Source organism: Cryptomeria japonica, chromosome 6, assembly GCF_030272615.1.
Source record: "Cryptomeria japonica chromosome 6, Sugi_1.0, whole genome shotgun sequence".
In the NCBI taxonomy this organism is placed as follows: domain Eukaryota; kingdom Viridiplantae; phylum Streptophyta; class Pinopsida; order Cupressales; family Cupressaceae; genus Cryptomeria; species Cryptomeria japonica.
The window spans coordinates 44,111,456-44,138,580 of record NC_081410.1 but is presented as its reverse complement, the minus strand read 5'-3'; the positions used below and the strand labels follow the sequence as shown (position 1 = coordinate 44,138,580).

At 36.1% G+C, this 27,125-nt stretch overlaps 1 protein-coding gene across 1 annotated transcript; it reads left to right on the top strand.

Annotated features, from left to right (window-relative positions):
• The first annotated feature begins 439 nt into the window (after nt 1–439).
• Nucleotides 440–25,413, top strand: LOC131072150 (uncharacterized). Its single transcript, XM_058008228.2, has 8 exons — nt 440–1,013; nt 6,707–6,865; nt 7,549–7,880; nt 9,588–9,918; nt 17,171–17,319; nt 17,450–17,543; nt 24,975–25,046; nt 25,151–25,413. Exons 1-8 carry the CDS (start codon nt 627–629, stop codon nt 25,193–25,195), a joined length of 1,569 nt encoding a protein of 522 aa, XP_057864211.1. The 5' UTR covers nt 440–626; the 3' UTR covers nt 25,196–25,413.
• The last annotated feature ends 1,712 nt before the right edge of the window (nt 25,414–27,125 follow it).

Genomic DNA, 27,125 nt, shown 5'->3' with positions numbered 1-27,125 from the left:
AATTGCTTTGGTAGGCATGTGTGCAAAATGTGGGAGCATATAGAAGGCACGTGAACTATTTTGCATTATGCCCACATCCAACTTTTCTTGACCTACCAATGAGTTATGAGTTTGCCATAAAAATGACAAGGGCAAAAACATTAGAAACACGATTTAATTTATGCTAGAGGCTTCTTTATTTTTTAAATTAAAACTTCTCAATTTTTAAAGCAAAATAGCCAACAATCAATTAGAACTAATGATATAAAGAAAAAAAAAAACTAATAAAAACAAAAATATATAAATAACCTTAAAATAGAAAAAAGTATATATATATATATATATATATATTTTTTTTTTTTTTCATTTCTCTCAAATAAAAAGAAAAAAAAACCATTTTAAAGAGGCAAAAACAAGCCCTAAGAATATCTTTATATCAAAAAATACAAACAGGAGAAAGGCTTCACATAAACACGGCCTTATCATCGTTTAGACTAGAAAGTCCCCAAAACAGGGGCCACTAAATCTTTTCAGCTTGATCAAAATCGCAGAAACCCTACTGCGAGATCTAAAACCCTCGTATCAAAAAACAAAAAGCTGTTCAAATATTACAGCCATACCAGTTGACCTGCGTTCGAATCCCAGCTATGGCGTACGAGAGCTACAGCCGGGAGTATGACGACGCTTTGGACGACGGCATAGACGTCCAGCAGCAGCAGCAAGAGCCTAACTATGACCCGTCCTTCGTGCCGGACGCCGTGAAAACATTTGTGGTGTTCCTCTACCGCCACATTCGCGAGAAGAATGTCTACGAGATCCACCAGATGTACGAAGGAAGCTTCCAGAAGCTCAGCGAGCGCATGTTCAAGGAGTCCCCCTGGCCTTCCGTCGAAGCCATTGCGCCCTACGTTGACAACGATCATGTCTTCTGCTTGCTCTACAGGGAGATGTGGTACAGACATCTCTATGCCCGCCTCCAGCCCACTCTCAAGCAGCGCTTCGAGTCCTGGGACAACTATTGCAGCCTCTTCCAGGTTAGGGTTTGGAGACATTTTGCACTTTTTTTTTAATTTATAAATAAAACAAATTGTATACCCTACTCTTAGGGTGCGGTCTTATGAGGGGGCTTAAGCTTCTATTTTCATGGAGCAGGAGGTCCCATGAAATAAAAAAAAATTATGCTACAGGTTTATTTAGAATCTTTTCCTAAAAAATAGCAGCCCCTATTTTTTAGGACTGCATATTTCAGCCGTGAAATTGGGGTGGGGCTAGAAATTGCCCCACCAGGGATGATATCTGCCACTTGTCACATATTTAAGTTTAGATTGCTGTTAAAAAATAATTATGGAGGGAAAATAAGTTTTTTAACTTGTTTTTCTCATTGCAAAAGAATAGAATACAAAACTATGTATCCATGAGACCACCAATTTCCTTAAATTTAGGAGCTTAAATTTTTAAGCAGAACTCTGCTACAAATTTCATGGGACCACCCGCTTTAAAAAATTCCTAAAACATCTCTACAACGCCCACTCTATTTTTTAGGAAGCCCCCTTCTCCATGGGACCCCAGCCTTAGGAATCTGGTGACTTAGACGTAACACACATGCCTGCTAGTGCGCATTATTGTCGCCACATTTTGGCGGTGAACGTTGCTGTGGAATTTGAAACTGGGTCTTGATTGTGGCAGTCGCAGTGCCTAATACAGCTTCTATATATTGGAGAGATTTTAACGTATCGAACCATTTGCTAATTGTGGCTGTTGTTCTGCGTTATTGTAGCCTTTTTATCTTTGAGACGCTTTAACGGTATTAAGCGAACCAATTGCTCTGCTTTGATCTTAGAGCACGTACTTGTTCAGTCGCTCCTACCTAGGAAGAAGATGTGGAGAAAGCAAAATGACAAATGGAGACAAATGGGACATTTATGGGCAAGATTGTTCTAATTCTAATGAGGAGATAAAAGTTTGGGTATTGGAAAAATTTAGGACTGCCATATGGACAAAGCAGAATGGCCCGAAGAAGATGCACTATATTAAAGAATTCAATCCCATGTGGATGCATGATGAAAAGGTGTAATTAAGGGCTGAAATCAAGGGTAAGGCTAGAATCTTAATGGCTCAGTTGAGGACCAGGTTGCATCATCTTCGATGTGAAATGGGTAGATGGACAACTCCCAAAGAAGAGTGGGAAGAAAAGACTTGTATCTTTCGCAATAATGGGGCCGTTGAAATTGAGTGGCATTTCATCATGGTGTGCGTGGCGTATGAGGAAATCCGTAAGCACTTTGAAAACAATTTGAAGGTGGACAATCTGAATAAGCTGTTCGAGGAAACTAGGCTTCACAAAACTGCGAATTTCTTAGTCAAGATGCATAAAAGGAGAGCTGACCTGGAGAGAAATCTGAATTAGAGTTGTTTTTGGAGCTCTTGGTCCCTTAGACCGCTTTGTCTCATGGATGTTATTAAAATCCATTCATTCATTCATTCTTTGCTGCAGTTTAGCAGTGAACCTTAATTGTATTAATCTTGCCATTTGCTCTGCCTTACTGGCAGTACACACTTGTTCTGATTTACTTCCATAGTAGAGAGCCTCAACCTTTTTACCAAGCTAATTGCCTTGTCTTACAGTAGTATAATACAACTTGCCTCTTTTTATTGTAGCAGCATTATAGTGGAGTCTTCATGGTCTTTATCTGCATTTCTGTTATTACACACATGATTTGGCCCACTCTATCACAGCTAAATTACAGCAGGGAGCTTCCATGGTTTTTATTGAGCCAATCACTTTGCTTTTTCAGCAGTATACACCTACTTTGGGCTCACTTTATTGCAGCTGCAATAGTAGAGAGCCTTCATTGTCTGTTGTCAAGCCAGTCACTCTGCTTTACTGGTAGCACAAGCTTGTTTTGGCTCACTTTGTTGCAGCTGCATTTTGTCAGAGATCTTTCATGGTCTTTTTCAAGCCAATCACGTCACTTCACCAATCTTGCACACTTGTTTTGGCTCTCATTTTGCAAGGTGCAAAAAAGAAGAATGCATTTTTGGTGGCTATTGTAATCAAAGTAACAATAATAGTAGTTTCAATAACAACACTGGATGAGTTTGGAGTTGGATACAATATGATTCTAAAGGGTTTTCCATCATACAATATTGAAATGTAGAGAACAGGGGTACATTGCAAGGTTTTGCTAGAGAAACCTAAACAAGACAAGATTGTCGTGTAGATGGTGTGGACTTGGAGATCATGACAATGTTTGATGTCCGAAGCAAAAAGGGAGCGTCAACATGATTGATGTAGAGAGATAACAAAGTATTGGTTGTTCTTTGAGCCCAAGCAAGTAAGGTGTTGTACCAAGATCCACATTCAAAAATAGAGATTGTTGAAGTATGACTGGTGGAACATGTGATAAGAAAGGATAAAAATATTACAAGAGAAGTATGATAGACCAATGTATAAATCAAGGTGGCAAACTTGCTACAAAGCTTTTTGGAACTTAGGGATATAATTGCCATCACAATAAGAGATAGTGTTAAGATAGAATAGGAAATGGGCCATGTAGCATCTAGAGAAGAAAATAAAGACTAGATAGTGGAAACTCTAGTATGTGGGGCCTAGGTAATCGATCCTATGTTATTGGCACTAAATATTGCAAAGAAACTAGTAGTGGTGGCCATGAAAATACTTGGGAGGAACCTCACCAATACAAAAAAATGATTGTGGGTTTGGTGTTAATGTATTTCTTGAAGATACTTGGAGAAGTCTGGGTAAACTAGTAATTTGGCACCAACTTTTCTATTGGTAGGAGCCAATCAACAAGGAATGAAAACTTGGAGTTTTAACGGCACAAAAGGTAAGAATTGGAATTAAATCATTTCTATCAAACTTTGTAGTCATCTCACTACGTAAGACAACATATGATGCATAGCTTGGTTAGGGATGGTTGGTAGTAGCCAAAGCTGTTCACAACTAGAAAAACAACACACTTCCCATAGAAAATAAGGTTTTAAAGTATATCATAGATATGAAGAACTACATAGTGTGTGAAGAAGTAGTTCCATTAGAAGACTCATCATATTCAAGAAGATGAATGCTTGATAAATGGGAATCGAGGCACTAAAGGGTCGAATGGGGAAGGATTCTTGGAGTTAAGTCTTGTTTTGAAGATGAAACCAATTCTCTTAGAGGTCATTTCTATTAGCAAATGGAAGATTATGAGGTGTTTGAGCTTGGTTGCAATTTCATGGAGATAATGGAAATTGAAGGAAAAGAGGAAGAAAAAAGAGATGACTATGGAAGACCCTACAATGCCATCAACCAAACACCGTGTTTATCCTCCATGATACACTAAATATCAAGTGGGTGATGCCAAGTTAGATGAGGAGCTAACAAACTAATATGGTAGTGTCAAGAACATAAAATATAAGGAGCCTCTTACGGTAAAGGTAAATTTCGAATAAGAATGAAATCCTCAAACGATTACGGTCAAAGATGACCTGGACCTTATACTAAAGTATACAACATTTTGATTTTTCATGGGCTACAAGGAAGTCTTTGTTTGGATTGACAAATATCTAAAAGGAATTGCACCAAAAATATTTGTAGTAAGGATTCCTTTGATATTGGAAGCATGACCAATGTTGGGGAAAACACAATGATTCCTAATCATGCATCAAAAGTCTAAGAGGAGATAAAATGCTTAATGTAGGTATGATCTTCAAAGTACATTAAGTGAATTGGTGTTCCTAATAGTGATAAGCTTGAAGAAAGAATCAACACAAGTACAAATATATGTTGTTTTTAGAATTTTGAACACAATCACTATTCAAGACCTTTTCTCTATCTAGTTATAGATCCTGTATTTGAGGAAGTAGTGGGACATGAAATTATTTATTTATGAATGGTTTTTTGGTATGTAACTAGATCAACATAGATGAAAACATAATGAAGACCGCTTTTGTATGCATATAATCAAATGCAATTTGAGTTGTGCAATGGCCCTACTATCTTCCAACAGATTATCTTGCACTTTTTTGACAAGATGGTGATAGGAAACTTCAAAACTATTTGAAATTGCTACCTTACCTTCTTGGTACATGAAGATAGGGAAATGCAACTTGTGGAATGAAGGAAATTGGCATTGAAAACACACAACATTACAAATGATAATGGACTCTTGTACAAGATGGGATGTGATCAAATATCAGGGAGATATGTTATGAAAGAAGAGACTAGGGGTGTTCTTCAAGAAGCACATGAAGATTTGGTCGGTGGTCACATGGGACCTGATGTCATTGCACGGAAAATATTGCAAGTTTTCCCCTTGTAGTCAACACTACACTGCAATGGTAAAGAATGGGTATTGGGATGTGTGATATATGCCTGTGAATTGGTAAGCTACTTAAAAAGGACTTTATGCCCCTTTGGTCTTCTCAAGTTTCAACCTTAGTGTAGATTTCATTGGAACCTTGAAGACAAGGTTGTATGATGGTGTAGGCATATAGTGGTTGCTGTAGAATGCTTAACGAAGTGTGTAAAGATATGGAACTTCTTGACAACTATGCTTTCCTTAAACACGGTTGGCCCAAAACACAGACACTATAGATGCAAAATAATTGGCTTTCAGTGCAAGTTCCTCCTTTGTTTGGGTGTTCAGATGGGAAATTCTTCTCAGCCTCTTATTTGATTGAATAGCATTACTGATATCATTACCTCATGCTCCAGACAGAAATGTGAGCTCAGAGAAAGATCGGATAGGAAGCCGACCAAGCAGCCCTGATTTCAACTGTTCTTTATAGAGAACTGAAGGAACAGAGGGAGAGGCTCCAGGCCCAACTCACTGAAGTATGGAATGATAGAATTGTAAGTTGAGGGAAGTCGAAAATGAAACAGTTTAGCTGAAAGCCAGAGTGGTTGAACGTCAAGCAAACCAGGAGAAGGCACAGATACAACTTAAGAGGCAGTTCCATATGGGTAATAGTTCTAGAGTGCATGATGTCATCACTACACACCACCTGTATGACAGAAGTATATAGACTTTGGGCTGCAAACAAGTCAACACTCATAGTGCAACCTCTTCCGTTTAAGCAGGAGCTGAAGCATCTCCAGTGATGTCTCCTGTGCTTGATGCTTAGTAATTTATTTTTGCCAGCTAGGATTGTGATTTCTTCTTTGGGGTGCTGAGGTAATTAGAACAAAATGAATTTTTAATGTTTTATTAGTTAATATGTTCGGCTTCTAGGTTAGTTCATTTTTTCTTGTAGTGGGTTCCCAATGACGTTGTTCTAACTGACAGTTGTTGGCTCCCTTAAATACAGGTGAAGCATCTGATCTTGGTATGGTTGTATTATGTTTTGTTACTCTATCTGGTATGCATTAAAAGTTTCTGTCATCTTACACATTTGATATAATAGTCAGCTGATAGTGACAGGCATAACAGATATATTCATTTTCACATCACCGTGTTTAATTCTCTTAGCTGATCTCCCTGGCCAGTAATGCGCACACTTTTTGGCCCACTTTATGTCATTGTGTTATTGAAGGGAGCCTGCCCTAGCATTTCTCATGTGAGAGTTGAGCCCAATTTCTGTGCCTTAGCTCTCATTCACATCTGCTGGGCTTAGAGATTTTCATTTTCTCATTGTGTCATTCACTTCAACTTACTAAGTTACACTTTTGTATATCACTGTTTATTCCACGTATTTGACGGACATTTTCTTTTTCTGTTTTCAGGTTATTTTGCACGGGGTTGTTAATATGCAGCTGCCGAACCAGTGGTTGTGGGATATGATTGATGAGTTTATTTATCAGTTTCAGTCGTTTTGCCAGTATAGGGCGAAGCTCAGGACCAAGACGGATCAGGAGCTTAGTCTGCTGAGACAGTATGATGAGGTTAGGGTTTGCAATCTCTTTGCACTGTGTTTGTGGTGAAATCTAAACTATAACTGATTGTCATGTGCAAAATATTGAAAATATGAAGGTCCAGGGTTTTACTCTACAGAATTGACTATCATAGGCGAGTTTATTGAAACTTATTTTTAACCTTATTCAAGCATGGAAAATTTTAATCCCTCTAACTTTCAAAAAATCTGTTATGACCTTTTAGATACATGTATTGAGGATGTGTTCATAAATAGCTTTGAAAAAAAATGCATGCTTAATATCAGATTTGATATCTGATAAATCTATGTTACATATTATTGGCCAGTGTACTTATGATAGCAATGATTTGTTGGTTTCTTTCCACTTGTTCCCCACATCTAGAGTCGTTTTGTTGTTTATTTATATGTCTGACTTTTGTTACGGGTTCTGCAAAAGATGGAACTTAAACTGACATGCAATTTGGATTTGAATTTTTTTTCTAATTTATTTAGTGTTTAGTATGCCTTGAAAAATGTGTGTGCAGAGTTTAACTCTACCTTGGATGAAGTATCCAAGAAGATGCATACTCATCTATATATGTAGCTATTTATAGTCCTTTACCCCTATCATGACATTATGAATGATCTTTCAGTTTTCTCAAATTCTATGCATGTGACTTCAACTTTCTCAATGTGTTTTTGTTTTATTTATAGGTATGGAATGTATATGGTGTGCTGAATTATTTGCAAGCTCTTGTTGAGAAGTCTATGATCATCCAGATTTTAGAGGAAGAGAAAGATGGCAATTTAACTTTCACGGCAACTGATGGGTATGATTACAATGGTGGAAGCAATGTTCTGAAGGTGTTGGGTTACTTTAGTATTGTGGGTCTACTTCGTGTGCATTGCTTGCTTGGAGACTATTATAGTGGACTCAAGTGCTTGGCACCGATAGATGTTAACCAGCCAGGTGTCTACAATTCAGTAATTGGAAGCCACATCACAACAATTTACTATTATGGTTTTGCAAATCTTATGTTGAGAAGGTAAATACTAAAACTTTATACTGTTTGGTCTCTACTTGTGCATGGTTCCATGCACTGTGTCCACCTTTTTATATGTCAGAAGTTAGAAACTATGCCTCTTATTCTAGGATCCTGGAAGGGAAACTTTGTGAACGAATATTTATTGAGCTAAGTTGGCATCCAAACTATGCCTCTTATTCTAGGATCCTGCAAGGGAAACTTTGTGAATGAATATTTATCGAGCTAAGTGGGCATCCTTAACATGTCAGGTTCTAAAGCACTGGGACTCATAGTTTCATACATAACCAGATTATGTGGCTAATTTTGTAGTAGTGTACATGTCTTCATGTTAAAAAGTTACATACCACTCTACTTGGACACAATTCTTATCTTGCCAAAGCTTTTTCTCTTTTTAGTCAACTATACAATCATTTTTGGTTGTAGTATTTTTGACATAGATTTTTTTTTTGTCCTCCTTGATTTACATCACTTAACTGCACATGGTTGATTTCTGAGCTTACTAGCTGCTATGCTGTTAGCAGAAGCACCTTAACTAAATTTATGAATGTAAGGTACCTTTGATGCCAAAGTTCCATGCTTGGTACATTTCCCATGTGAACTCAAAGACATGTATCCTGATTGTTAAATGTACAATAACTTCAAATGGTTTAAAATATTTAGTAGTATTCACGGTATAAGTATCAGCCAACCAATGTCAATATAATATTATAATGTCTATTCACTATATATGAATTTTACTAACTTGAAATTTGAAGTCTTATGCTTTAAGTTAAAAGATATGTAGAATCTATATTTTCTTGAAAACGTCTTTTTATCAATAGTTTTAATGTTAGGTTGTGTTTAATATTGAAGACGAGGATCCGTTTTGCATATCTCATCACCATAGTTTCCGTGTCATGTACATGCTTATAGCTGCACATGGTTGATTTCTGAGCTTACTAGCTGCTATGCCGTTAGCAGAAGCACCTTAACTAAATTTATTAATGTAAGGTACCTTGGATGCCAAAGTTCCATGCTCGGTACATTTCCAATTTGAACTCAAAGACATGTATCCTGATTGTTAAATGTACAATTACTTCAAATGGTTTAAAATATTTAGTAGCATTCACGGTATAAGTATCAGCCAACCAATTTCAATATAATATTATAATGTCTATTCACTATATATGAATTTTACTAACTTGAAATTTGAAGTCTTATGCTTTAAGTTAAAAGATATGTAGAATCTATATTTTCTTGAAAACGTCTTTTGATCAATAGTTTTTAATGTTAGGTTGTGTTTAATATTGAAAATGAGGATCAGTTTTTGCACATCTCGTCACCGTAGTTTCTGTGTCGTACATGCTTATTGTTATGGACCTTATTTAATAGACAAGCCATTTGATGAAATTACAATTATAACCAGCTAAGCAGCTGAGAAAAACAAAATCTTGTTTTTTAAATGAACTATCAAGTTTATATTTTTCATCCAATTTGATAAATAGCTCTTAATTTTACTATTCTTGTATAGGCTTTTCTCAGCAAACCATATATCAAACTCAATCCCACATTTAAAAAAATTAACTGCTTCAGATAATAATATTAGTATTAACAATTCATTTTATTTCAATATCATTTACATTATTAGTCTTTAGCAATAGTTTTTTTTTTTACAATTATAGATTTGATTTGGCTACGGGGAAGGTAGTAACGATTGTCTGGTAACAGGTACGTTGAAGCAATAAAGGCATTCAATCAGGTTCTATTGTATATAATTAAGACTAAACAATTCCATCAGAAATCTCCACAGTTTGATCAAATTTTGAAAAAAAATGAGCAAATGTATGCTCTGTTGGCTATATGTCTCTCTCTCTGTCCACAAGTGAAGCTTGTTGAAGAAAATGTAAACAATCAGCTGAGGGAGAAGTATGGAGAGAAGATGATTAGGATGCAAAGAAGTGATGAAGCCATGTATGATGAACTTTTCTCATATGCCTGTCCTAAGTTTATTACTCCAGCAGCACCAAGTTATGATGAACCTCTCGTAAATTACAACCAGGTAAATTTTGAGCTTTTCCAGAAAATGTGCAGTAAAAATTCACCATAAATCTAGGCACACAGTTGAAGATTCTTAAGATTTCTCTCACACGTTTTATTTTCTGTTGGTAGCTGTTTGAATTTGCCGCTATTAGTGTAGTAGCTTATCTTGAAGATTTGAAGGAATTAAAAATTATTAGAGTTTGCTTATTCAACTTTAACTGACTTATACTAAACTAGGCATCCTTGAAACATTTATTGGTGTGAAGCATGGACTATTTCTTCACGGTCCTCAAGAAATAAAGGACTTATAGTCTTATATTGATGTCCTTTTTCCTCAAGTGAGCAGTGTGCAAGTTCATATTGATTTCTACAATTCCTCAAAGTAGGAAGTCACTTAGATTGATCTCTTTTCCTCAAATTGGTTGTATACAGATGCACATTAAATGCTGAGTTACTGGTTTGGGTTCGGTCTGCGGGTGGTTCTGCCAATTTTTTTTTGGAGGGGTTGGGTTCGTCCACTACATATATATTGGAGGGTTGGGTTTGTCTATTGATATTTTTAATATTTTAATGTATAATACTATTTATAAATATTATACATTCTCAATAATATATATTATATAATATTTTAATATAGTAATAAAATATTAATATTAATATATTATGTCACAATATAATATTAATATTATAAAATATTATTAGAATATTTTTAATATTTTAATTTATAATAATATTCATAAATATTATACAGTCTCATTAATATATAATATTACAATGTAATAATAAAATATGAATATTTTTTTTCTGACAAAACGCCAAGGCCTAAATAAAATATTAATATTAATGTATTATGTTACAATACAATATCAATATTAATATTTATAAATTTTATTATACATTAAAATATTAAATATCAATATTATAAAATTATATTAGAATATTTTCTAATATCGATATATAATAATATTTATATTAAATATCAATAATTAGAAAATATTCTAATATAATTTTATAATATTGATATTTAATATTTTAATGTATAATAATATTAATATTGTATTGTAACATATCACATTAATATTAATATTTTATTATTACATTATAATATTAATGCTATAATATTATAAATAAAAATTTAAAATGCATTGCTTATCAGAAAGAAATTTGCTTCGATAGTGGGAAAACTATATTAGTAGATTCAATGCAATATGTCTCGATACTAGAAAAAAATGGCAAATCAAATAGTCATGTTCGTGGTCATGCTCTGAACCAGTCTGTTTGGGGTTTTTTAGCAAACAAAATGCCCCAGGTCTGTTGTAGTCTGAAAGAAAACATTCCAAAATCTGCTCCAGGTTTGTTGGAGCTCATTCTGGATGAACCCACAGGCATTTTTCCGTGTCCTAGAAGAACTGCATACGTAAACCGGGACCTGGTGGTCAGGGGGAGGGACCAGGTAACATAGATTAAATGCAATAGCCAAATGCAACTTATTATATTTAATAGAGTTTGAAGTTAACCTTTATTAATGTTGGTTTATTTGACTTCAATTGGGTTATGCTTAAATGAGCATCCCTGAAACATTCATTTGGACGAAGTGTTTCCGTTTTTGTCAAAGGAAGAAAGGATTCATATCAATGTCTTTTCTCCTCAAGTGTGTAGTGATTTCAGCAAGTTGGGCATTTTTGTCAAAGAAAGAAATGATCCATATCAATGTCTTTTCTCCTCAGTCGTGTAGTGATTTTAACAAGTTGGTCTCAAAGAAGGAAAGAGCATACATTGTTCTTCCTTGTCTTCAAATGGGTGATTTTTTTTTTCTATATAATACGGGGTTCTATTAATGGCCCCCCTCACATAACATAAACCGGCACAAACTGATATAACCCAGCATAAAGATAGAACATAAGACTATGGATAAACACACAACACCTATAACCAAAATACTAACATCATACCAGAAAAAAACTAGCATTTAACAGTAAGATATCAGAACATAGCATAGACCGGTTAACACTACAGACAAAGCAACCAGCAAGGCCTAGAGCAGACGAGCCATCACCCACCATGCCATGCCATGCCCTGGGGGATCTGTCACTAAACGTTCATGCACTTGACTGTAAACACCGTTGCCATAGATAGCCATGAACTCCACTGATGGCGTAACCCATCCTAAACTCCACTGCAGACTAGAGAACTTAAAACCATAAATGAGCTCTGCTATCCTCACTGTATGCACCAACTTGACATTCTCCAAGAGAGGCATGGTGTATCCACTTCTTAACTTCCTAATACCTCAACTCTGAGTCAGCACCATGTGTTTAATAACTTGGCTCAAGTCTTGATAGAACATCTCCAGCTTTTTCTTGTCTAACATTTATTCCTTCACTGGTGCATCCATTGCACAAGTATCCACCTTCATCATATCTACATGCTTTTTTCTATTTTCTACACCCTCGCTTGCCTCGGCCTTGAAACCCAACACATGACCACTAAAAGCAACTGCTTCCTCTGGGGCTTTCAACAATGGAGCCAAGACATTTTCTCACACAACTTTACCAAAATCTATCTTTTTTACATTACACAGGAAGCCTTCGGTTATGGACCCCCTGGAACGAGCACAACCGTTATTTTCTAGGCCAGCAGAACTTAAAATTGCTTTTCTCACCTCCAACTTTGACGTTCTATTAAAACAAAAAATCTTTTTAGGCAGTGGTCCGTCTCCTTTCCAAACCTTTGCATGTCTCTGCTGCTGCTTCTCTCCATAGATTCACTTCAATGTAGAAACCAAACATTGTACGTGCTACCACCATCCACTCCACCAATTCCTATCTCATTCTGCAACCTAGTACCATTATAAATCCAGTCAACCACATCATAATTGCAATATCTGGTGAAACATGGGGCCAGCTTATGTGATCCGCATTAAAACAACCCAAGCAAATGTACCTTCTCTGTGGTGCTGATCACCATATTATAAATGAGGTTTAATGTAGAAATGTCTGCCTTGAGCAAGCCATTCTAGACTCATTCTAAAGGTGCTGATCATTGCCGAGCAACCTAGATATGTCCAGTCACTCACAATATCATTAATCTCTAAAAGTTGGACCCCCTCAGTAGCCAAAAAACTGGCCACCACGTTTCATTCTCTATAACAATGTTTGATTTTAGAAGAAGAAAACTTCACTTTCAACATCAATACTTCCTCCAGTAAGACACCAAGCTTTCCAATTTGGACAAGATGTCCTATTCACTGCATCAATAATAATCTGCAAATCCACATTCACCTCAATTTCACTATAACCTGTCCGAGACGTAGTGAAAGGGCTTCTATCACTGCTTCATTGTTGGTTTTGATACCTAGGAATTTAGCCTGTCGCAACACAAAAGCTCCCCATGAATCCCAAAGCACATATCCTGTTCCAGCAACACCCACATTACTCTTCAAGAGCCCCATCAAAATTTAACTCACAGCAGTATATGCCAAATTCTTTAAGCAATACAATACCATTACCACATCTCACATTATCATTAAAACAGATGCAAGTGATAAGCAAAACTATATATACATGAACACAAGAGAACACCTAGGAGGCACCAATCCACTAATCCAAAGAACTGAGCACCAACTCAGATAATAAGGCACTAGCCTCAAATACAAAGAAAATATAGGATATACAAAATATGTATGATGCGGACCTTCCAAACTCAAGCTTCATCATCTTTCTGAACTGATTTGCTTCAGAACACTCTCAGTATGTATAGGATCTGCATCTTAGTTCGCACACCTTGCAATGTATTATCGAGTACACAGCTTGCACAACTTCCGCCACACAACCACTCATTGGAATGTAACTGATTGGCATTATATATGCATTCCAATATTACTTACGCTTTCATGTCGACCTAGATTCTAATTTCAATGTCCGCAAGTTAGCCAAAGATAAATTCCTTAGTTTAAATGTGTAGTCGGTTCGATCCTAAAGTCAACGTGTTACACTGAGAGTAAGATCACGCTATGCATTACCCAACATGAACGCAACTGGTCCCAGACTACCTTCACATGCTTCCTCCAGCTGGTATGGTACACATTTCCTTTCTTCGATGCATCCAACAAAACTCTTGCACAGTCAACAAGATAACTTAGTGTGCACTTTGTCACTTCTAGCTTTTTGTCTACTTGACCAAATTCACTGAAACTTGGATATGATGTGCTTCATGTGTAACTTCACTTCGAAACTGCAAGCCATAACTACCAACTGCGGTAGAATGTAGTATCATAAACGATGACAGTGGCACATAATACATATATTATCTCTGAGCAACAGACCTCGAAAACCTACTGCAAACACTTCCAGGCCTCTGCAAATACACTAGCATTCAGGAACAACAAATATCAGTACATAATGATAAAACATTAAGAGAGCAATCCAATCGTTACTAGATTTTGTCCTTTTTTGTTCTAAAATACTTTGACGTAACTCAATTTCTTTGACATCAATGACAACACCATTTTCAACACTTACATAATACCAGAGGGTGTATTCAACTCTATATTTAAATGATTCTTTAGAAATTCTCTTTGATTAGATGGTAACGCATATGAGTCCAAATTGACCTAAGACCTGCTTAGGTTCCATTGCATATTCAATTCAACCCAGTAATCTTTTGCAAGAGTCCCAAGCTGAGCAGTCAGGACATCTTTAGTATCCTCCAGATTTTAGAACCCTATTAACAACTTCCATCGCCAAGAATCATGCCAAATATCAGCTTTCTCTCCATCCTTCATGTTCTACAATTGCCGAGCACCAATCAAATCTCTAGAAACAACCATGGAATTTCAAGTTGAAGAATCTTTTTTAACATCTTCATATGTGAATGGAGATAGAGGAGGATTACTCTCTAAATATTTTCTACTTAATAATGAGCACCAAGCAAGGGATGACTCTTTCAGAAACTTCCAAGCAAGCTTTGCACTGAAGGCAAGATTATATATCCACAATCTTTCAAACTTACACTCACCATTCTGCTTCAAGTTGCATATTGACTCCCAGTTTACAAGAGGGATTTTTTTCACTTTGCCTGGACCCTGCCAAAGAAACTCGGAACAAATACCTATAATAGAATTGTTTACAGACTTTGGAAGTGCCAGCACTAACAGCATAATACTGGAACAGCCTTCAACACTGCTCTAATTTTGAAAATCCTGCCTGCAATTTTTAACTATTTACCACTCCAGGAGGCTAATTTCATTTGAATCTTTTTTCAAAGTGTCTCTCCAGAGAATACTGCCCATCTTGCTGGAGAGGAGGGATTCCCAAATATTTACAGGGAAGAGATGCAGCATTGATATTCAGCAATTCGAATTCAGAGATATTTTTCTGTACTTTCAAACTCAGATTCATGATGATCTTTGATATGGAAGGATTATTTAACTGTCTCAACTCTCAACAAACTAGAGTGTACTCCATCAGGATATCTTTAAAAGCCTTCATTTCCTGAACAGAAGCCATACCAAATAACATAGTATTTTCCACAAACTGAAGATGCGTAAACTTGTAAAGGCTTGAGAGTTTGGAATGTAAATGATACCTTGGAGATGAGACCATCATGATATCTTTAAAAGCCTTCGCTTCCTGAAGATAAGACATACCAAATAACATAGTATTTTCCTCAAAATGAAGCTGCATAAACTTGTAAAAGTTTGGGGAGTTTGGAACATAAATGATACCTTGGAGATGAGTTTGTCAATATATCTCTATTATCTTTTTACTAAGAACTTCAGCTGTAGTAATAAACAAATATGGCAATAGCAGGTTACCTTGGTGAATCTCCCTAGTATGACTGAAAAAACCTGCAGGAGAGCTGCTGACTAATACTGAAAACCAGATTTTGGTGACACAGATCATAACCCGAGCAATCCATTTCCTGCAAAACCAAAAACTAAAAAGCTTGTAATCAGAACCTAAGAAAGACCCAATTCACTTAATCATATGACTTTGCAATGTCAATCTTTATAACCATAGCTGAAGAATTTGAGTTCTACAAAGAATGGAAAACCTCATGAGACAATAATACAATCAACCGATCAAGGATATGCCTTCTTGCAACAAAAGCCACTTGTTCCTTAGAAACAAGTTTCTGCTTTAGGGATTGCATCCTTCCTTTCATAGCTTCGGAGAAAACCTTATGTACTATATTGCTAAAGGCAATTGGCCTTCAATCTGAGAACTAGGAGATTTAGTAATGAGGCCCAATAAGGTACATATAAAATCTTGCAGAATCCATCCTTTAACAAGAGGCTCATTAAGGGCTATCAGATGACATGTTAACTGTAACAGCTGAGTGCAATTTCCATCTTTGCTATGTCTGAAAGTTATGGATCCATGTTATGTTAGGGTACAAAATATGACAGCATAATATCATCTATAGTTGGTGCAATTTTCTTTGGTGCTATGATGAAGTGCAGTAAACAGCCATATGATTTTCCTAATCACTAGTTCGGGGATCTAGTGTGATAGGGCATGTACAGGGGTTGACTTTAGAGTGCATGTTTTATTTCTAGTTGTACTATGTAGATATGCAGTGGTTGTGGTCTAGTGAAGTGAAAACATTATTATTGCAGTAGTCTTCCATTCAAGATGGTTTTAGAACATAAATTTTGCCCTCATTGAGATTTTAATGGCATTTTAGTGCATAAATTGCAACAAATCTTGTAGTTACAGTTAGTTGGGTGAGTTGATTTGATTATGGTATGATCTGGATGTGTGGTATTCTCCATATTCAAGCTTACTTATCATTATCAAAGGTCTTCTGAATGGTTTTTTATACTAGAAAGAATATATCTGTTGCGAAGGTTTGTTTCTTTGGAACCAATAGTGTGATATAGATCAGCAAAGGTCATTTTCAAAAGCAAGTAGGTCAAATTTTGCTGACACCATTAAGGCTAGTTATTAATTGGGCAACAAGTCTAGGGTGAAAGACAACCTTACAACCTCTTAGAATGTTGGTTCATGTAATGGTTAAAACTAATACCAATTAATGACCCAGAATTTATTGTAGATATTGCTGTGCACAAGTAAGATCAAAATGATTATTATTATTGTTAATGGTCTCTTTTTATCATATTTCACTCACTTTGATAAAAGTTAATCTTCTTTCATGTAGGGTGAAATTGTAAATATGATGCCAAATTTTGTATTCTGAGAGTCTCTAAAGACTTGATTGTTTAACAGAAGCTGTCATATTTAATCCATGATAGTTATGCCTCTTGACAGGATGCTTATAGGCTTCAGTTAAAACTCTTTCTATCAGAAGTAAGACAACAGCAGCTTTTGTCAGGTGTACGCAGTTTCATAAAGCTGTATACTTCCATCTCGATTGAGAAACTTGCAAATTTTATGGATGTTGATGAATCTACTCTGAGGTTAGTAAGCTTTGGGGCTCAAAGTTTCTTGGTTTATTGATATTTTTAATTGTAATGTGAATGTCTTCATAAAGATCTTATGCTTTTTAATTGAAAACTGTTATTAATTACAGTTAAATTTGGATATCAGGACAACATTAATGACATATAAACATAAAACTCATGCCATTGATCATGATGGCAAAGTCATATCAAATGCAGATGTTGACTTCTATATTGACGAGGTATCTCCTTTTTGTTTCTCTCTACATTTTTTTGCATTCATGTTGCATGTTTGTCTTTACTAATTAGAAACCATTTCACCGATGTGGAATTTCACTTAAATTATCATTATTTTAGTTGTTTGGATGAAGTGGGCAAGTGATACGAAGTTGTTATAACAGATTGAAATCTTATTCATGAAATTTAACCAGTTATGTCATTTAAGTTTGGCTCTTAGCAGTGTTCAAATGTTTTAAATTGAGATGTGGACTATACATCCACGTTTTTGTTTCACCCATTATATTCCTATCAATGGCTTAAGAACACTTGCTGGACACTGTTTTTAACAGTTGTTGGTCATTGTCAGCCTATATTTAGTTATGTTACTCGAATCTATGCTACCAGAAATGCAACAGCAAGGGTCCATTTTGTGTTTTAACGGGCAAAAGGTCGTTTTTGTTGTAAATGGTTGCTTTTAAGCCTGGTAGACTGTTTCTTGCTGTTTTCAGATTTCTGCATTTTAGGTGACTGATTCTTTTTTAACGTTTCCCATCATCCACTAAATTCTGCATTTTTGGTGACTGATTCTTTTTTAACGTTTCCCATCTACTAAATTCTGCATTTTCAGTGAACAATTCTTTTAAAAGTTTCCATTCTTCCACAAAATTCTTTCCTTGTATTAGGTAGCTTTTTAAAAAACAAAAAAAAACTGTCTTATAATTTCTGTTTTATATTATCTTGCTTTATTTTTTAAAATGCTTTTTCCCTACCTTTTAATCATAAGTTTTTTAATTTAAAGTTTTTTATTAATTAAAATTAAACTTAAAATATATAATTTTTTTTGTAATTTTTATTTTAAAAAAATAGTTTAGAAAGTTGTTTTACATTTTAAATTCTTTTTGATTATTTATATTTATAGTTTTTATAAAGTATATTCTAAAGTCAATAACATATAATTTTTGAAAAAAATGGCTTGCGTTTGCAATTTTGGGGGCACACAAAGGCCAGTGGAGACTAGATGTGGATTCAGAACATAAGAGATAGGTAGGGTATAAGACAAAACATCCATGGTTACAAACTTACAGGGAAAGCAGAGAGAGAATATGGCAGAAAAGAAACGATAAACAGATTGGAAGAAAGGGGTTAGATGAAGAGGGAAATGGTTCTCAGATGCAAACAGGTGCTAATGCAGTACCTTTGGGCGAGATAAAAGCAAACTTGGAGATTTAGAGAAATTGGGGTTGGGGAGCAAGGCATTATGCAAAGAAAGAGGGTTGGAAAAATTACCATATCAAATCCACCGATAGAAACCCTAGGAGAGAAAAGGTAACAAGCAAAACAGTGGTGGTAGGATCTAGGGTTTTGAACCCGACTTTGGAGTATCTTAAGTAATGTGCCTTTTTTGCAAAATGGCAATGTTAAAGTAGGAAACAAAAGAAAAATAGAAAGATGGTGGAAGGAGTTATGGGGAGCTGATGATATAGTCAAATTCTTTGCAAATGATTTTTTTTTTGGGTTCTATGTGCAACATTTGACAAAAAGAAGACGATTATGGAGAAAGGGCAACTCTTCATGGATGGGCATGGATTCTATATAAGCTTATAAGCTTATATATGAACTTCGATGCATCAAAACACAGATGTGAAAAGATGCAGATATGGTTATAAGGTTGAGAATCTACCAATGGAGTACTGGGATGGCGAAATCTTAGAATTAATAGGAAACGAGCTGGGCAATGAAGAGGGAGCATATGTGTGTGCAGAAGAAAGATGGAATCCAAGCGGGTTTGGATCCCACATTAGGATTTGTGTGGAAATAAAGCCAAATGGCACCAGATGGAATGAACTGGAAATAGTTGGGTAGATGGATGCAAAAAATAGAATATGATATATCTCCAAGAGGAGAAGTATTAGGCTATCTAGGGTTTAGGAATTTTCAGAGCCAAGTCATTGACAAGACTATGGAGGGTTTTAAGGAAGACGTATTAGGAGACAACTCTTCACAAAATGCAGAAAACAAAACTCTCTCCCCTAAGTTAAAAAGGAAGGTAGAGCAAGCGAAAGGAGAAAGATTGGAGCAGAGTCAAATAGAAGAAAATTGGATGTCAAAGGAGTACAAGAGAAGGAGATCCAGCATCAGCCCGTCAACAAAGTTATAGAAGACAATATTAACACAATACTCGAGGTAGGGAGTGATTTAATGGATCTGGTTGAGGGATGAAGGAGAATGCGGGGAAGACAAATTTGAAGAGGTACCAATACGAGAGGTAGAGTCAGCTTACATGGATAAGGTGCTAGACAAGGAGGCAGAAAAGGAAGAAGTAGAGGAGATAGCAGCATGGTTAGAAGGGTGTGGCTTGAAGAAAGGAGGAGACATAGTAGAAAAACTACGGATCAGTCAAACAGATCCAATCAAGCATGGTTCAAAGGAAATTGCAATCTCAAATAGACTTTGAGAACTTTGTGGAAAGAAACATGTTTATTGGAGATTCTAATGTCAAATGGGACATTCACTTGGAACAAGAATAGGATTTAGCAACAGTGCTGAGGAGTTGGACAGATTTCTTTTCAAGGGAGACCTAGGTTGCTTCCATTTTTCATTAGAAGGGAGCATCATGCCAATGTCAGGGTCTGATCACTTTCCCACTAGCTTAGGTATTCAAGGAGATAAAGGGCCCAGTAGATGTCCCTTTAAGTTCGAAAACTTGTGGATGAAAGATAAAGGATCAAACAGAACAAGTTTCAAGAACATATTTGCAACCAAATTGGAGCTTGAAGGAGAAATCGACTCTTTGAATGAGGATGTAATAGCCAAAGGAATGGATGGAGGAAGATTCTTGAAAGAGAAAGAACTGTTGAACGAGATGGAAGATGTGTTAGCCAAAGATGAAACCTTCTGGAGGCAAAAGTCAAGGGAAACTTGGATAGGGGATGGAGATAAAAACACCAAGTATTTTCACAATGTAACCAAGGTTAGAAGAGAAATCAATATAATAGCTTTCCTCAAAACTTCCACTAAACGGTTGCTAGAAAGACTAGAAGATTTAAAGGAGGAAGCAGTTAATTTTTTCAGCAAACTGCTTAATAATTGGGAAGGGTCGAGTTTAACAGTACAATCAGGCATTTTTGCAAGCATAGCCAATTTGGTGTCAATAGAACAAAATAAGGAGTTAATGAAACCGTTCACAGAAGAGGAGATTAAGTGCATGCTAGTCAATAGCATCCAGATAAAGCACTAGGACCAGATGGTTATCGGTCTAGAGTTTTTCAAAAGTATTGGAGCATAGTGGGGGGTGAGGTGGTTGTGGCTATTGAAGACTCAAGGAAAACATGGAAAGTTTTAAAAGAAATGATTAACACATTCATAGCCCTAATTCCAAAGAAGGAAAAGCCCACATCTTTTGATGAATTCAGTCCGATATCCTTTTGTAATACCATATATAAAATTATGGCAAAAGCTATAGCAAATAGACTGAAAGCAATTCTTTCAGACTTCATATTAGAAGAAGAAACTGGTTTTGTGTCTGGAAGGCCTATCATGGATGGGGTCATCATAGCACAGGAAGCAATACACTCCATCCAACAAACGAAGAAGTCAAGAATGCTAATCAAGTTGGATATCAAAAAAGTCTATGATCAGGCGGAATGGTGGTTCCTCTTCAAAGTTCTAGAAGCATTCAGGTTTGTAAAACCATGGCTGGATTGGATATTCAATTGTGTGGCCAGCACAGGAAGCAATACACTCCATCCAACAAACGAAGAAGTCAAGAATGCTAATCAAGTTGGATATCAAAAAAGTCTATGATCAGGTGGAATGGTGGTTCCTCTTCAAAGTTCTAGAAGCATTCAGGTTTGTAAAACCATGGCTGGATTGGATATTCAATTGTGTGGCCAGCCCAAGGTTCTCAGTGCTCTTCAATGGCTCTCCTGAAGGCTTCTTTGAAGCTTCAAGCGGGCTAAGGCAAGGGGACCCATTGTCACCATTCCTCTTCATCATTATGGCAGAAGCAATGGGAAGAGCAATAAATCTAGCAGCAGCAAAGGGCAGGATCAAAGGAATTAAAATAACATACAACATTCCTTCAGCAACACATCAGCAATTTGCTGATGATACTTTAGTTTTGGGGGAGACAGATATAAGGAAAGCAAGGGAATACAAGAAGATAGTGAATTTATGTGAGGCAGCTTCAGGCCAAGAAGTGAATAAGGAGAAGTCTAAAGTTCTTTTCTTCCATACTAGTCCAAGATGGAACAGAAAATTCTGAGAACACTAAACTTCAAGAAGGGATCTCGCCCTATAAATATGTGGGGCTACCATTGGCTGTAAGCCATAGGACGAGTCTTATGTGGGATCCACTAGGAGAGAAGATAAAGAGCAGATTGGCTTCTTGGAAAGGCAAGTGGTTATCTTGGGCAGGAAGAATAATAATGCTCAAAGTTGTCGTTTTAGCCCTACCAATCTACTTAATGTCTTGTATGGCTCTTCCGGCAGGGGCGAGTAAGAAGCTTAAACAAGATATGAGAGTGTTTTTGGCAAGGGAGTTCGGACCAGAAGAAGATTCTGTTGATTGCTTGAGAAAAGGTGTGTAAGTCTAAGGTTGCCGGAGGCATGGAATTGAAAGATTTGGTGAAACAAAACATGGCATTGGGAGCCAAATTGGTGTGGAAGATGTATTCCAATCAGAATCTGAAATGGGTTAAAATACTTCAAAACAAGTATTTAGATGAAGGGGAGTTGAGTGCAATCTCATCAAGAACCATTCTGCAAGGTTCAAGAATTTGGAATTTTTTTGGAAGCTGTCGTTCCCTTATCATGGATGATGTTACTTGGAGCATCAGAGATGATAGATCTGCATTCTTTTGGGATGATTCTTGGGACAGGTATCCAATTTTGAAGACAAGACCAGAATTAGAGCAGGCAAGAATAGTAACCCAGCAAATTTGGGGGCCCAAGGTTAGAGATTATATGCAAGCATCGGTTGAAACTGGAGTAAAGATGTGGCATTGTAAGGATGTGGGCAATTCAGGACTCCCTTCTAAGGCAGGCAAGGATTTTGCCGCTCTTCTGAAGGGGAGAAATGTTCAAATTCAAGAAGGTAAGGACAGGCTGTTATGGAGTGGGGCAAAAACTGGACAATATAACACAAAGGATGGATATAGAATGCTAACAAGAGAAGAGGAAGTTAGAACATCACTGCTGACCACTCTTTGTTGGAGCAAGCAATGCATGCCTAAAGTTGGCACCTTTGCTTGGGCCACTCTGCAAAAGAAGGTTCTTTACTGCAGACAAATTCAACAAGACGGAATTTCTTGGACCATCAAGATGTGTCCTTTGCGAAAAGGAGGAAGAATTTGTAAATCATCTTTTATTGGGCTGTCCCTTCTCACAACAATGTTGGAAATGGATTTGTGCAAGGCTAGGATGGGTGAGTGCCTTGCCGAATGACATTCTTAATTTGTTCCTTTCTTGGCCTATCTTACACAAGTCTGCATTGTTTTTAAATCTATGGATAGTTAGTCCTTCAATATTGGTTTGGGAAATTTGGAAGGAGAGAAACATAAGAATGTTTCAGGATAAGGAATTCAGTCTCATATCTTTGCTCAACAAAGTGGAAGCTGCTATTGTGGAGGTGATCAACAACAGGTCAGGAGACCTAAATCAGAAAAATGTGTTATTTACAATGGGATGCCAATATGAGGAAATCATGGTATGGAATCAACATCCCACCCTTTTAGGGTTTGGGAGGGCAAAAAACACAGAACCAAAGGGAGATTGCAGTACGGTCAAAACCGATTTATGGCTGGCATAAACTATATTGCAATGGCGCTTCAAGTGGCAATTCAGTTGCCTCAGGTGCAGGTTGTCTAGTAAGAGTTTGGAAGGGAGAATTGGTTGGTAGTTTGTCCTCGCCATTATCAGTTGGCACCAATAACAATGCGGAATTTTCCGCATTGCTTCATGGTCTCAGATTATGTCAGGAACTCAAGGTGGAAAATATTTTAGTAGGAGACTCCTCTTTGGTGGTGAATGCGATCAGGTCTAGAAAAGTATTAAATTGGAAATTGCAACCAATGTTGGACACAGTTTTGAAAGAGCTCTCTAGGTTCAAAAGATTCACTGTCAATCACATATACGGAGAGATTAACAGAGAAGCAGATTCACTTGCTAATTCAGGGGCGGATGGCATATTTTGCAAGATCATTAGCAATCACAGGAATGGAGACAATCAGGATGTTGCAGGTTTATAGGCATTTATATACAAAAGGATTCAACAGGTACACAAATAGACAGAATTAAGGAGGTTCCATATTCTTCAGGATGTGGGAATGGAAACAGGTTGGCATAGAGATTGAAAGTGTCACCATTGTTGACAGGTTTAGTCAAGAACATAATCTTCCTCTTTTACTAAAGGGAGAAAGGTTCACAGTTTCTGAGACCATGGTTTGGTATTAGATTCCCTGGAGACTGGTTGAGATTAGATGATGGTAGGGAAGCAGATTGGCTATGGAAGCTCAGAAACTTGCTCGAGATTTTCAATTGTATTGCTGGAAGTGTAGGGCTGGAAAAGAACATTGTATTTTGGAACTTACAGATCAGATTTAGTGTTTCTTTTGATTTAGCACCTGACAGATATTCAGTGAGCTAGTGCAGTTGTCAGCTCTACATTGTGTTTTGAAGACTGTTCACTAATGGTTTATGTCTGCATCCATTTAGCAGGCAGAAAATCTCAAACGCTGAGTAAGGAATGAGGGATACAGCCGTGAGTTGTGAGAATAAGATTCCCTGCGGGCGATTTTTGTCTTAGTATGAAGGATTAAAATCAAGTTATGCACAGCAGATTTGGTCTGGCGTGGTTGTTTTGGATGGTGTCGAGTTTTGCATAGCAGTTAAGGGTATCAGGAAATAGGAAATTGACCGACCTGGGAAGATTGAGTAATCTTCAGTTTGTCATAATGTAAATTTAAATCCATTATTAATAAAATCTAAAGCTTCCTGATCGAAAAAAAAATACAATTTTTTAGTAATTTTTGTTTCGTTTAATTTAATTTAAAAAAGTTATTTTAACATTTAAAAATATTTTTAAAATTTTGTATTTATAAATATTATTGCAATAATTATAATAATTTTTTTTTGGTTTTTGAAGTATTTTTGTTAACATGGTATAGAATATTCGTGGATTTTTATCTCACAAATTTTAACTTGCATGTATATTTACTTATGTGGGGTAAAATTTTATAATAAATCTAAATCATTGGAAATGTATATGTATATAAAATATTCTGTTTCTCACCATGTAGCCATGGTCATTGCAGTTTCTGTTTCTTGTTTCTGGTAACATAAACTTGAATTTGTTTTCTTGCTTATAGATAATCGTTTTGCTTTCCTATAGTTTGTATCCTTGATTTGTTTTACACATCAATATTAGTTTGTTTAAGGTTTCCCATGCTTTATAGGATGTTGTCCACATTATTGAGTCGAAAACAACGAAGCGTTATGCTGATCATTTCATGCGTCACATCATTAAGGTACGCCATTTTTACTCAAAACACTTTTACCCTTGTTTAGTACATTATTCACTCAACCTTATAAGTATAACATTTTGTGTTTGTGATTGTGTTTGTGATAACAGTTTGAAGAAATTATCAGTGATTTGGACAGAGTGAAGCTTGAATGATATGGTTGCCACTTATGTATTATTAAATTTGAGGCATAATGGGGCCAAACGTCAAACTCGAGGAGGCAGTTTTGAATTTTGGGAAGAGTTTAGAGTAAATTTTAAAATGGCAAAAGATTTTCAACTCGTCCTAGTGGGCCAGTGAGACACATGGATTTGTGATTGGGCAAAGTTTTTTTTTCTCAAAATCATAAAATAACAAAGTCAATTTTCTTCTATATCATTCCATTTCGGAATTCATAATGGTTTAGTATGTGAATGTATTCTTTATTTGGGGAACAAGTATCACTTGCATTGTTTAGAGGTTGAATCTTAGTGCATCCAAGCGGAATATCTTATTTGATTTGTTTTTATTGGGATGTTTCTTCAAAAGTGCAACCTATTCCATGCGTTCAATTTAATTTATTTCTTGAGGGTTCAATGGTAGTATTGAGCTAACCCGATATGTTCTCATGCAACACAAACCCTTACTGCACTAAGGAGAAATCTGTTTTCTTTAACATATTTACTTGTGCATGCACCCACACGCACCAGCACACACATAACATGCACATGCGGCAGGGTGGGCACAGGTATTGTAGTTGCATAATTGCTTATATGTTGGCAAGGAGGTTGGATTTCAGCTTGAGAAAATAAACATTGTGACTTTCTTTGAAGAGATGGTCATCAATTAACAAACCTTGATGGGTATTAATCTTTTCAGCAAATTCTGGCATATCATTAAGCTTCTGGTCTTTTAGAGTATCCAAAAATTGACAAGCTACTAAGAACTTGTGAGGAAGAAGTTAGTGAACTTCTGTACTCAAGAAAGCGCTTTTATTTGTTTTGTTTTGGTACCCTGCTCTTGATAGGCTCAGTGACGAGTATCTCTTTCAGAATTGCTAGATCAACTCATGAGGCATGCGATCAAACATGCTGTGTCTAAAAGTAAAAATTTAATTTCTGCCCAGGGCTACTACATTCTTATGTTGGTCAGGGTCTTCAATCGCCGGGGTTTGCTTATCTGTTTTTAAATGCGCGTATGGTATCGATTTGATTTTTTTTAATAAAACGTTCATGTGATAGCTATTGAGCTCCCTCTTTCTTGGGTGTTTTTTGTCAAGGTTTATTTTCTCTGTACGATGATGCTATCTTTAAATATAATAGAATTTACTGCTTTTTTTGTATGATTTTTTTTTTAACAATTAATACTTTCATAAGTTTTGATTAAAAAAATCTAAAATAATTACTTATAAACATAAATGTATATAGAATCTAGAGTAAATTAAGACAAAATACGAAACATCCTTTCAACCATTACTTGTTAAAATTAATAAATTAATAAATCAACATCTTCACCCAAAGACTCCAAGAGCCTCCATGGTAAACCAAGACGTCAACTATCTCTAATCAAATAAATATAACCATCTCCTATCGATGGAACTAAAATGCCAAAGTACTCTAATTGTATATAAGAATCATAATACATGAGTTTTTTTTTTATGATACCCACATCTAGTGTAGAAAATCATTTATCACCAAACGATGAATCTACATTTTTCATAATTCCCAATAAACGGTGATATTGATCTATTCATGTCATCATGATAACCATATCCTAAATGGAGATCATCCATGGTCCACAGTCAAATGCTAGCTATGACAAATAAAGTACCAATATCTCTAATCCAATAAGATAAACCACACATGTTACAATTCCCAATAACTAATTATCCAAGCATAGTAACCATCTCTCTTTCTTTTCATCCTAATGCAAGATAAGGTGCAAATGATTATAAAGAAGGCCAATTAATTGAATTGGTATCAACAATGAAAATACTTATTGATATAGATGATCTATGTTGAAGTTATCCCACTACAACCAATGGGTGGTGCTAACCCACACAACTATGTAAGTTGTGTAATATTTGCCTCGTGGATGCTACTTTTT